This window comes from Octopus sinensis, linkage group LG18 (assembly GCF_006345805.1).
Source record: "Octopus sinensis linkage group LG18, ASM634580v1, whole genome shotgun sequence".
NCBI classification, from domain to species: domain Eukaryota; kingdom Metazoa; phylum Mollusca; class Cephalopoda; order Octopoda; family Octopodidae; genus Octopus; species Octopus sinensis.
Window position 1 is genome coordinate 14,184,921 of NC_043014.1, and position 14,105 is coordinate 14,199,025.

The 14,105-nt window shown below is 38.2% G+C and overlaps 1 protein-coding gene across 3 annotated transcripts in view; it reads left to right on the plus strand.

The window, feature by feature from the left end:
- Positions 1-14,105, plus strand: part of LOC115221786 (cleft lip and palate transmembrane protein 1-like protein) — a 58,273-nt gene that overhangs the window by 16,901 nt on the left and 27,267 nt on the right. For all 3 annotated transcript variants that reach the window (XR_005002794.1, XM_036510734.1, XM_029792017.2), the window contains exons 4-9: positions 4,175-4,358; positions 5,217-5,344; positions 6,897-6,969; positions 9,945-10,062; positions 11,608-11,702; positions 13,779-13,863. Coding sequence is in view for 2 of the 3 variants with exons in the window: in XM_036510734.1 (XP_036366627.1) it covers positions 4,175-4,358; positions 5,217-5,344; positions 6,897-6,969; positions 9,945-10,062; positions 11,608-11,702; positions 13,779-13,863 (683 nt within the window). In the remaining variant the exon portion in view is untranslated. The remainder of the gene's footprint in view (positions 1-4,174; positions 4,359-5,216; positions 5,345-6,896; positions 6,970-9,944; positions 10,063-11,607; positions 11,703-13,778; positions 13,864-14,105) is intronic.

Sequence of the window (14,105 nt, forward strand, 5' to 3'; positions counted from 1 at the left end):
GTGGTTATGGTGTTAGACTGCCAAGTTAAAGGCTATTCATTACGCTGTTGTGCATTTTGGGCAGAACACTTAATTCTGCATACCTCAGTTCATCTAAATACCTGGAGATGACACCTGGTCATCTGGGAATTTTTAAAGACTATTACTTGGTCTGAAATGTATTGGTTGTGCCTAAATCCATCCCAAATCGTCAAATTAAACGAAGTTGAAGTTAAATATCTCTAGGCACAAGTGTAGCTGAGCGGTTAAGAAGCTTGCTTTTCAACCATGTGGTTTTAGGTTCAGTCCCACTATGCAGCACCTTGGGAAAGTGTCCCCTGGGTTGACCAAAGCCTTGTGAGTGGATTTGGTAGACGGAAACTGTGTGGAAGCTTGTTGTATATTTATATACATGTATGTGTGTATGTATATTCAATGTGTGTGTTTGGCTGTGTCCTTGTCTAGATGTAAATGAGCTTCATTGCCATACAAGCAAGGCTGTTTATTTTCAGTCTTCCATGGGAAACATGTCTAGCCATGGAGAAATATTACCTATTTCTTTACTGCCCACAAGGGGCTACACACAAGGGGACAAACAAGGACAGACAAACGAATTAAGTCGATTATATCGACCCCAGTGCGTAACTGGTACTTAATTTATTGACCACGAAAGGATGAAAGGCAAAGTCGACCTCGGCGGAATTTGAACTCAGAACATAACGGCAGACGAAATATGGCTACGCATTTCGCCCGGCCTGCTAACGTTTCTGCCAACTTGCCGCCTTTGGAGAAATATTACCTTGCTTGGAAATGGGTGAGGGTTGGTGATAGGAAGGGCATCCAGCTGTAGAAAATCTCCCTCAACTAATTCCTTCTGACCAATGCAAGCATGGAAAAGTGGTCATTAAATAGTGATGATGATGATGTCAGTGTGGTAGACTATTATCCAAACTAGGCTCGTGGTCATAAAGTCATTAGTTTGATTCCTGGATGCACATTATCTCCTTGAGCAAGACACTTTATTTCATGTTGCTCCAGTCCACTCAGCTGGTAAAAAATTGAGTGGTACCTGTATTTCAAAGGGCCAACCCTGTCACATTCTGTGTCATGCTCAATCTCCCTGAGAACTACATTATGGGTAGGCATGTCTGTGGAGTGCTCAGCCACTTGCATGCTAATTTCATAAGAATGCTGTCCTGTTGATTGGATCAACCGGAACCCTCAACACTGTAACTGATAGAGTGCCAGTTATCCTATCCAAGAATAGGATTATCTTTTGCATCTTTAATCCCTTGAAACCAGAGCCATGTGCCGTCTGTAAGATGTTTCAAGCAAGGTAAAGTTCCTTAAGGTCAGACATGTCACAACTATCACATGAAGTCAAATACACACACACACACACACACCACACACACACACACACACACACACACACACACACACACACACACACACACACATGCATACAACAGGCTTCTTTCAGTTTCCATCCACCAGATCTACACACAAGGCTTTGGTCAACTCACAGCCATAGGAAAAGCATTTGCTCAAGAGGCAACACATAAAGAACCCTCACCCCCACATATATATATAACATATGAAGGCGCAGGTGTGGCTGAGTGGTAAGTAGCTTGCTTACGAACCACATTGCTACGGGTTCAGTCCCACTGCGTGGCACCTTGGGTAAGTGTCTTCTACTATAACTTCGGGCCGACCAAAGCCTTGTGATTTGGCATAGGGAAACTGAAAGAAGCCCATCGTATATATGTATATGTATGTATATATCATCATCATCATTGTTTAACGTCCGTTTTCCGCGCTAGCACGGGTTGGACGGTTTGACCGGGGTCTGGGAAGCCAGGAGGCTGCACCAGGCTCCGGTCTGATCTGGCAGTGTTTCTATAGCTGGATGCCTTTCCTAACGCTAACCACTCCGCGAGTGTATATATATATATATATATATATATATATATCTGTATGTTTGTGTCTGTGTTTGTCCCTCCAACATCGCTTGACAACCGATGCTGGTGTGTTTACGTCCCTGTAACTTAGCAGTTTGGCAAGAGAGAGCAATAGAATAAGTACTAGACTTACAAAGAATAAGTCCTGGGGTCGATTTGTTTGACTAAAAGGCAGTGCTCCAGCATGGCCAATCAAATGCCTGAAACAAGTAAAAGAGTATATGAAGGCCATGCACCATCTTCTTAGGTTTATTCTCATTCATCTGACATTATTGTACATTATTGCCAACATTGTCATAAAGCAAGCTGCCACTTGATTGTTTTACGACTGAATAATTTGTTGTTTTGCTATTGATTTATTTGGCCTAATGTCTTGCTGTATCAGTATGTTCCAGCTTGTATCAGCTGTTGTCAGATGCTAACATCTCTTCTGCGTGTGTATGTGTGGATGTGTTGGCCAATATTGTGTATATGGTTAAGATGTAGTGTGTAGTAGAAGACATAGCCATGTAATTGATGTATATATATACATATCATCATCATCATCGTTTAATGTCCGTTCTCCATGCTAGCATGGGTTGGACGGTTCGACTGGGGATCTGGGAAGCCAGAAGGCTGCACCAGGCTCCAGTCTGATCTGGCAGTGTTTCTACAGCTGGATGCCCTTCCTAATGCCAACCACTCCGTGAGTGTAGTGGGTGCTTTTTACGTGCCACCTGCACAGGTGCCAGGTGAGGCTGGCAACGGCCACGATCGGATTGGTGCATTTTACGTGTCACCGGCATGGAAGCCAGTCAAGGCGGCACTGGCATCGGCCACGATTCGGATAGTGCTTTTATATATATGTATATGTATATATATATATATATGTATGTATATTTGTATATATATGTGACCACGTTTGTACCGTTGGCGATTTTTTTCCTCTGTCTTCCCTTCTCTGGATCTTTCCTTCTCCTATGTTTCCGATGAAGAGCTCCACTTGAAATGTTAAACCCTCCTTCTTTCCTGAGCGTCCAATAATACTATATTTGTTCCACGTCCTTGTGTTGATGTGTTTTTTTGTGCTTTCTTGTTTGGATTAACTATATATATATGTATACACACACACACACACACACACAGACACATACACATACACACACACACACACACATATATACACACACACACATATATAATACATATATATAGAGAGCTGAACAGCAGGCCTTCATATAAATATATAAATATGTTCTTTATGTGTAGGCTCTTGAGCAAATGCTTTTGCTATGGCTCTGAGTTGACCAAAGCCTTGTGAGTAGATCTGGTGGATGGAAACTGAAAGAAGCCTGTTGTATGCATGCGTGCATGTTTGTGTGTATGTGTGGATGTGTATCTATTTGACTTAATGTGATAGTTTTGACATGTCTGACCTCGAGGAACGTTACCTTATATATATATAACCTGTGGGTTAGCCATAGGAAGTGCACCTGGCCTTAGACAACCTGTCTCAACAACGTCCCTCTGACCCATGCCAGCATGGAAAAATGGACAGTAAATGATGATGATAACGATGGCGATATATTATCATCATTGCTTTCATGTCCACTTTTGCATGTATGCATGGATTGGATGTAGTTTATTGAGGCAGATTTTCTATGGCTGGATGCCCTTCCTGTTGCCAACATTCACCTGTGTTCAGGTACAGTACATTGAATTATGTACAAATGTCAGGAAAGTGAACAGTGTATGAGTCATGGTATACATGTGTGCATGTATATGGAGTGGGGGATATCAGCAAATTTCAGGAAGTGTGGAGGTTTTAAAGGGTGCAATATCTCGGCAACTAACAACTGATGCAAGTAGTTTGTTCCATGCTTTAGCAACTCTGAGTGTGAAAAAATGTTTCCAAAAGTCATGGGAGCTGTGCTGTTTATATACATACATAATGGATTTCTTTCATTTTCTCTCCACCAAAATCCACTCTCAAGGGTTTGGTCAGCTCAAGGCTATAGTAGAAGACACTTGCCTAAGGTGCCATGCAGTGTGATTGAACCCAAGACCTCATAGTTTGGAAGCAAGCTTCTTAACCTTTCAGCCATGCTTGCGCCTTATATATCGGGAACATTGAATCAATTATCTAAGACACTTTCTTTTTACAAATCTGTGGTTTTGTTTTTCCCCAATGAATTAAATCAGAATCAAATTAATGCTTTTATTTAAAATTTTTCTTTCTTTTAAATATTTTACAGTGTTGTCAATGTTACGCTTCCCTTGAAAACGAGAAGAAATGGTACCCTTTACGGTCATATATTTTTCTTCCTGCGAGGACGAGACCCATTTCTTGATAAACACACTGTTCACACCCAGGTACCTCTCACCAGCTATTCACTGCCCGAATCAAAAGTTGTTAATCTTTTAACAGATAAAACTCCAGTAAGTATCATTAACTTGTTTCTCAGTTGTTAGGGGCAGGGAAAATCTGTAACAGACTTTTTGCTAGTTCTGGTGGCATAATAGAATACATCTCATCCATTATGTAAAGAAAACCATTCTCCTTCAATCCAACCCCTTCAAGCCAAATTATGTCAGCTTGGAAAAACAGACAAAAACGATGATGATGATGATGATGATGGTGATGGTGATGATGGTGGTGGTGGTGGTGGTGGTGGTGGTGGTGGCGGCGGCGGCGGCTATACATTACAAAATAAATAAAATAAATAGCAATAAAAAGAATTTTAATTTGTTACTTAAGATCTGCATCTTTAACAGATCTTGTTAATGAAATGTTTTTACTTGTTTCAGTCATGCTGGAGCATTGCCTTTAGAAGTGTTTTCAAGCCTAGTACTTATTCTATTAGTCTCTTTTGCTGAGCCACTAAGTTACTGGGACATAAACACACCAACACAGATTGTCAAGTGGTGTTGGGGAGACAAAAACAGACATAAACACACACACACACACACACACACACACAATGGGTTTCTTTCAGTTTCCATCTACCAAATCCACTCACAAGGCTTTGGTCAGCCCAAGGGTATTGTAGAAGACATTTGCCCAAGGTGCTATGCAGTGGAACTGAACCTGGAACCATGTTGTTGGGAACAAACTTCTTACTACACAGCCACGCTGGTTATTTCATTCGATAATATACGCAAACAAGAAATTTTTTTTTTTATTTTATCTAGTTTCAGCTCACGAGCTGTGGCCATGCTGGGGCACCGCCATTTTGCTGGGGCAAAAGTTTTCACATTTTTATAAGAAGGAATCCATTTCTTTTTCTTAATTTCCAGAATGCCTCAGTTGAGCTCAATCAGAAACCAGTTAGTCACTGGCGATCAAAAATCACGATAAATGTTGTTCAAGAAGACTTATCTCTCAACAGGAACGCCATACCTGGAGAGCTTTATCGCTATATCAAGTAAGTGTGTTTTAATTTTGGTGTGATATTTATTCCAGATCTTTCTATGTTAGAAATATTATTATTATTATTATTATTATTAGTTGTAGTAGTAGTTGTTGTAGTAGTAGTAGCAGTAGCAGCAGCAATAGTAGTAGTAGTGGTAGTAGTAAGGCAGCAAACTGGCAGAATCGTTAGCACGCTGGGTGGAAAGCTTAGCGGTATTTCGCCCGTCGTTACATCCTGAGTTCAAATTCCACCGAGGTCGACTTTGCCTTTCATCCTTTCAGGATCGACAAATTAAGTACCTGTGAAATACTGTAATCAACCTGTCCCCTTCCCCAAAGAGGCTGCCCTTATGGCAAAATTTGAAACCATTATTATTATTATTATTATTATTATTATTATTATTATTATTATTATTATTGAGTGAGAGAGCAGTGCATGTCATCAAAGTGACACTAGGGTAAAATATATGAAGCCCAGTATACCTATCATGACTACCCATCTAGGCACATGCATCACAACCATGTGTGTGCGACATGGTGATATCATATCAAGATAAACAGCACATGATCTTGCAGGTGGGGCCCAGTTAGAATTTTCTTCTGTTCGAGTAGCTCATCCTGCTCAAAAGGTACCTGAATAAGAGTTGTTTAAGGATGTTGACCGAAACACCTATGTTTCCAAAGGTGAATTATCCAAACCTCCAAGAATTCCTTTCAACACATGGCTATAATGCTCCACCACTACTTCTGCTCATGGTCAGAGATGCACATATCGTCAGCCACTAAGAACATGCTCAATTGGTTAAGGTCAAACAACTGACAAGCAAATCTGTGGTATTGTTCTAGAAAAGGCAGTGAGCTGGCAGAATCGTTAGCACGCTGGGCGAAATGCTTAGCGGTATTTCGTCTGCCGCTACGTTCTGAGTTCAAATTCCGCCGAGGTCGACTTTGCCTTTCATCCTTTCGGGGTCGATATTATCGACTTAATCCGTTTGTCCTCTCTGTGTTTAGCCCCTTGTGGGTAGTAAAGAAATAGGTATTGTTCTAGAAAGGATTATTATAGGTTTGCACTATTAAGCAGTGAAAAATTTTCTATGATTCTATTCCAAGGTGTTTCATTTTCCATTTGGAATGTTGTAATTTTTCTTTTTTTCTCTGAAGCTTTTTGTAGCTTGAATGATGTTGGTGGTGGTCATGTCTTTTGACTTTAATGCAGAAATTGAGTTTTAACCCTTTGTCATTCATATTACACTATCAAATATAATGCAAATTTATTCACTTTGTTTTGAATTAGTCATGCAAAGTTTCAAGACTTCAATGAAATATATAATTGTTTATTTTTACAATGACATTGTAGGGTAGGTATGAGAGACCAGATCTAGCTGGTTTGAACATAAAATGAGTAGAATACTTGGGCCTGGTAATATTTGGTTTAAATGGTTTTTAGAGTATTTTTCCTTATTGAATTGTAACTTATCTCGAGGTCTCATAAACTGATCAATGTGGTGATCATAATTGACAAATTAGTTATTCCTAATTTATTTTTTATTTTTTCTTCATTATAGATTTTCACCTGAGGGATTTTATCTACCAATTGTATTCATTGATGAACTCAGTAACAGGTTGTCTGATCTTCAGGTGAGTTGTTATCTCAAACACAGTAGAAACCTTTCAGGTCTTCGGATGTGTGCAAGCACGTGTCTGTGTATAATTGTATAATTATAAAAATAAGTAAATATTCAAATGAATATTCATATAGATTATTATTATTATTATTATTATTATTGTTCAGTAGTTTTATTTTTATAGCGTGCTTTCACTTCACTACCGAGCGCAGCTCTGTGTGCCTTGAGTATGTGCTGTGATTTGTTGTTATTATTATTATTATTATTATTATTATTTATTATTATTATTATTATTGTTATTATTGTTATTATTTATCAGCAGTAAATCTAAATAATATTAAATAGCTATACAATAAATATATCAAATTATAATAGAGGGTTCATGAAGCACCAGCTTGCTAGAAAGGAGAGCCAAAATCTTCAACTTTACCACCAATCTTACTGAAAACTATGCAATGGATTAGCAGAAATTGGGAAAATGAGCAAAATTTAACATACCATCTCAGCTTAGAGCTGTAGAATGAGGTAACAGATATTCCTGAATCATGACATCGAAATCTGGTCAGTGCCTTAAACCTCATCAGCAAGTCTTGCCATACCTAATATGAAAGATCCAACTCACCTTGCTGGAATCCGTTATGTTTTGAATAGTCCCGTGCCAAATTCAAAACAATTTCATTGCATAATTTATATAAAAATGAGTAGATATTCAAATGAATATTCATATAGATATTTATTATTATTATCATCATTGGTAAATCTAAATAATTGATAATAATAATATTAGTGGCTGCAAGTAATAAATAGCGCTAAATAGCTATACAATGAATATATATATATATATATATATAATTATAATAGAGGGATAGAGGGTACACATTGTGTGTATATATATATATATATATACACTTGCGTCAGAAATTAATTAGCACTTCTCAAATTTCTACATTAAATAGGTTAAATCAATTAACCTATGAGCTGTTCAAAACGTCTTACGCGATGAGAAAACTTAGTATGGTGTAATTTCAGTCCTTGCGAGGCACTACCTATATCTATTAAACAAAGGAAGATTTGTCTGCATCTGCACTCCAAGTTGTTGTTGCACTGCTATGTCAACATCATAAGGCTGTAGACTCTCAAACTGCTCTGCAAACAAAGTTACGTCATCGTTCTGCGCAACAGTGAACTCGCAACAAAGCAATAGTTCGAGATATAGCCACTAGGTGACAGCACATACCTTGAGTGAAGAGCAAATCAAGGGTGCTAATTAATTTCTGACGGTAGTGTATATATACACACATATATATATATATATATATATAATATATATAATTATAATAGAGGGATAGAGGGTACACATTGTGTGTATATATATATATATATATACACTTGCGTCAGAAATTAATTAGCACTTCTCAAATTTCTACATTAAATAGGTTAAATCAATTAACCTATGAGCTGTTCAAAACGTCTTACGCGATGAGAAAACTTAGTATGGTGTAATTTCGGTCCTTGCGAGGCACTACCTATATCTATTAAACAAAGGAAGATTTGTCTGCATCTGCACTCCAAGTTGTTGTTGCACTGCTATGTCAACATCATAAGGCTGTAGACTCTCAAACTGCTCTGCAAACAAAGTTACGTCATCGTTCTGCGCAACAGTGAACTCGCAACAAAGCAATAGTTCGAGATATAGCCACTAGGTGACAGCACATACCTTGAGTGAAGAGCAAATCAAGGGTGCTAATTAATTTCTGACGGTAGTGTATATATACACACATATATATATATATATATATATATATATAATTTAAAAATAGGATAAAATCTTCATGAGAATTTATCAAGTAGTTAGCGTGAAAAACCTCATAAGATAAAAAATCCACCAATTTTTTCACTTAAATATATTTATTTATATTATATAGAGGGCATTACTACACATAAATGCCACATGCTAGGAGGGACTCTTAAAATCAAAACTACTAAAATAAATAAACATATCGTACCGAATGTAACTCTCGAAGCAAGTTATTTAAAAACATGACTTGCTTTCGAGAGTTGCATTTGTGGATGTTGCCAGCCTCCTCTGGCTCCTGTGCCAGTGGCATGTAAAAAGCACCCACTACACTCACGGAGTGGTTGGTATTAGGAAGGGCATCCAGCTGTAGAAACTCTGCCAGATCAGACTGGAGCATTGTGCAGCCTCCTGGATTCTCAGACCCTGGTCGAACTGTCCAACCCATGCTAGCATGGAAAACGGACATTAAATGATGATGATGATGATGATGATGTGTGCCCTTCTGTCATTTTTTAACCTCCTTCAATATTATACTTGTACTCAGGTGAAGAGAATCTTGTCATGCAAATTACCAGGTAACCTCATTAGTGCCAGTGCTATGAAAAAAAGCACCCAGTACACTCTGTAAATTGGTTGGCATTAGGAAGGATATCCAGTCATAGAAACTATTTCAAAGCAGACATTAGAACTCAGTGCAGTCCTCCTACCTGTCAATTCTTGTTGAACCATCCAACCCATGCCAGCATGGAAAATAGACATAAAATGATGATGAGGAGTAGAAATATTATTATTTCTAAGTCTCTCTAAAGGAGACTATGGTAGTGGTACTGGATATTAATAGTTATCGCCAAGCTAATACGGCAGTCCATAAATATAGGATGAAAGCTGCCGTTGATTAGCTCCAAGAGGCCATCGCCTCTAGGTAGCTATGTGACATATGAACCTGTGTCCATTATAACCTTCGAACAGGGGAGGTCAGCTGCGTCCCCTTGCTGCAGACTAGTTTTGGGGTATTTGCCCTTTATCAATGCAGAGCAGCCGTGTCATAGTGAAAAAATTTTTTTTAATTGTCACGATAAAATATTATTTCACAGGTCTAATTCTGCACTGATGTGCAGGTACGCTATTTTTACTATGTCATCATAATATTACACAAAATGTGATTTAATTAATTTTTTTCATTTGAACAGATCATTAACACTACAACTAGAACCATGTCGCTGAAAGTGAGTTATGCACCTATCTCCATTGGAAAATTAAGACTTTGGACCAGTATGATGGATTCTATGAAGGCCATGAAAACACTTGGTGAGTGATTCAGACTGTAAACATCAGCCATCATTTACATATCTTTATTTCTCTGTGTTAGATGATTTAACAGAGATTTTTTTACTGTGTCCAGAAAATTCTCTGTATGGGAAAATTTGCCGTAAGACAAATTGGCCATATGGACAAAGATAAAGCATATTATATAAGCATTTAAAAAATAAAAACAAAGAATGGTAAAAGCTTTTATATTCTGTGAAGAATATGTGGTTAGCATGCTGGACAAAATGCTTTGTGGCATTTCATCTGTCTTCGTGTTCTGAGTTCAAATTCTGCATAGGTTGACTTTGCCCTCCATCCTTCTGGGAGTCAATGAAATAAGTAATAAGTATCAATCAAGTACTTTGGCCATGTACTTTGGCCAACAGTAGAAAGGATTATAGTTCAAATTCCACCAAGGTCGACTTTGCCTTTCATCCTTTCGGGGTCGATAAATTAAGTACCAGTTTCGCACTGGGGTTGATGTAATCAACTTAATCCGTTTGTCTGTCCTTATTTGTCCCACTATGTTTAGCCCCTTGTGGGTAATAAAGAAACAATTATTATTATTATTGAGTGAGAGAGCAAGTGCATGCCATCAAAGTGACACTGGGGTAAAATATATGAAGCCCAGTATACACAGACTACCCGTCTGATAAGGATACACTAGGCACATGCATCACAACCATATGTGCGTGACATGACCTTACAGGTGGAGCCCAGTTAGAATTTTTTTCTGGTCGAGTAACCTATCCCGCTCAAAATGTCCCTGAATAAGGGTTGTTTAAGGATGTTGAATGAAATACCCATGTTTCCAAAGGTGAATTATTCAAACCCCAAAGAATCCCTCTCAACACATGGCTATGATGCTCCCCCACTACTTCTGCTCGTGATCAGAGATGCACATATCGTCAGCCACTAAGGGACATGGTCAACTGGTTAAGGTCAAACAACTGACAAGCAAATCTGTGGTATTGTGCAGAATATTTGTTGTAGCCCGTCTTTTATACCAAGACAAAACAATGTACATGATAACACTTCCAATCAATTAAGATCAGAAGCCATGAGAGCCACTGCCTTTATTATTATTATTGTAAGGCGGTGAGCTGGCAGAATCATTAGCATGCTGGTGAAATGCTTAGCAGTATTATGTCTGCTGCTACATTCTGAGTTCAAATTCCACCTGGGTCAACTTTGCTTTTCATCCTTTCAGGATCGATTAAATAAGTACCAGTTACGCACTGGGGTCGATGTAACTGACTTAATCCCCTCCCTCAAGCTGTCCTTGTGGCAAAAATTTGAAGTCATTATTATTATTATTATTATTATTATTATTATTATTCATTCTGAGTTCAAATTCCACCGAAGTTGACTTTGCCTTTCATCCTTTCAGGGTTGATAAAATAAGTACTAGTTGAACACTGGGGTCGATGTCATTGACTTATATCGCCTCCCCAAAATTGCTGCCCTTGTGACAAAATTTGAAACCATTATTTTTATTATTATTATTATTATTATTATTATTATTGTTATTGTTTCTTTTTTTAGGTTTCAAAGAAAAAGATGTCGATGAACTGAAAGGCATCTTCACCGATACTAATTTGGCTCTGTTGTTGTTGACATTTGCTGTATCTACACTTCATGTAAGTGTTTAAAGTGTTTAAAAAAAAAACTGTTTTTCATTGTAAATTTTACCATATTTGATAGTATAAAAGATGCACTGGCATATTAGACAGATCTCAATTCTTAGCAGCGCATATTCAGAAAAAATACTTTTAATGCATTAAAATATGGAATATTTAAGGTAATCTTGGTGTGATGATTTAAGGGCAAGTGTGTGTGTGTGTGTGTATCTCTCTTTACAGACAGACACACACACATACATATGTATATATACTGTGTGTTTGTGTGTGTATATATATATATATACATACACACACACACACATGATTGTGTGTGTGTGTACGTAAGTTCACGAGTGGCAGTGTAGTTGCTTCGGAGTTATGTAGTGTAGGGTTCAGTCCCATGGTGCGGCACCTTGGGCAAGTGTCTTCTATTATAGCCTCTGGCTGACCAAAGTCTTGTGAGTAGATTTGGGAGATGGAAACTAAAGGAAGCCTGTCATCTGTGTGTGTATGTGTGTGTGTCTGTATGTATGTATTTGTGTACCTTTGCCAAGACATCACATGATGGTTGCAAATGAGCATCATTGTCATACAAGTGAGGTTGTTTGTTTCTGGTCATCCATGAAAATCATGTCCAGCCATGAGGAGGTATCACTTTGCTTGGAAACAGGAGAGAGTTGGCAGCAGAAACGGCTGTAGAAAAAACCTGTCTCAACAAATTCCATCTGACCCATGCAGGCATGGAAAAGTAGACATTAATACCATAGTCATGATGCTGCTGATGCTGTTATTGTTGTTGTTAAGCAACAAGACAGGTAAAGGTGATTGGGTGATGGTCTAGGGCTTAGGGGCAGGAGACCCCAGACCTTGGAAAAAAAACAAACTTTGGTCGTCTTGTAATCGAAGGCTCTTTGTTGACACCCGACACCACTAGGTGGTGGCCCTCGAAGTCGCTGGAAATGGAGATCTCCAGGTCCAAATTCTTGAATAGCTGATGCTGATTCCTAGTGAAGATAATATTGATTTCTTAGAAGCCATAAGTTTTTTTGGTGGTGGTGTGGGGGATGAGCCACTGATGTAATGAACTACAGGGCAATAAACAAAAAAAGAAAAGAAGAGAAAATCATTTCAAATATAGAAGATACATGACCAGATGTGTTAGAGGAGAAGGGTCGAGGAAATTATATTGACCTCAGTCCGTCAATACTACTTATTTTGTGTCAGTCAACCTTGGTAGGGTTTGAACTCAGGACAAAATATGGAGTAAAATTATGCAAGGTATTTTGTTTAACTCTCTACCAATTTCGCCATCCTCTGCCCTTTTGTGTTGATCATAATAAAATAAACAATATTCTTCGAGCCAACATTAAATGCAGCCAGTTGGCAGAATTGTTACAGCCTTTCACAAATAATATGCCTTGCAGTAATTATTCCATTCTTTGAGTTTTGAGTTCAAATCTTGCCAAACTCAACTTTGCTTTTCATCAATTGAGGGATCAATAAAATTCCAAGGCATCTCATCTGATCATCATCATCATCGTTTAACATCCGCTTTCCATGCTAGCATGGGTTGGACGGTTCAACTGGGGTCTGGAAAACCAGAAGGCTGCACCAGGCCCAGTCTGATCTGGCAGTGTTTCTACAGCTGGATGTCCTTCCTAATGCCAACCACTCCGTGAGTGTAGTGGGTACTTTTTACGTGCCACCTGCACAGGTGCCAGATGAGGCTGGCAAACGGCCATGATCAGATGGTGCTTTTTACGGAGGCCAGTCAGGGCGGTGCTGGCAATGGCCACGTTTGGATGGTTCTCTTACGTGCCACCGGCACTGGTATCACAGCTACAATTTCCATTGATGTTGATCGATTTTGATTTTGATTTTCACTTGCCTCAACAGGTCTTCACAAGTAGGGTTTGTGTCACAAGAAGTCTATTAATTCTGGTGATCTGTCTCTCTTGAATCATTACTTTATTCATCAACTCCCCCACAAAAGATAGAATAATATAATGTCATAAACAGTTGCTATAAAAACCCAGTCGCCATATATTTAAAATATTAAAAAAAATGTTTATACTTGTTTTTATATTCCACCAGTTGCTCTTTGATTTCCTGGCCTTTAAGAATGATATCAATTTCTGGAGAGGCAAAAAATCCATGGAAGGTCTTTCATCAAGAGGTGGTGAGTATGAATATAGATTTAAAAAAAAAATCATCTTTTGATGTTCTAACTCTTATATTCAGTAGTTAATCTGGTAGATCTTAAAAAGGGTACCTAATTTATTACTGTATTTGATGGTATATAAGACACACTTTTTTTACTCCAAAATGTCTAAAATATCACCCCAGGTCCAATATGCAAGATTGCTTAAACTCTTTAACATTTTGATTACTCTGTCAAATGTAATGCTTAATTATTCACGT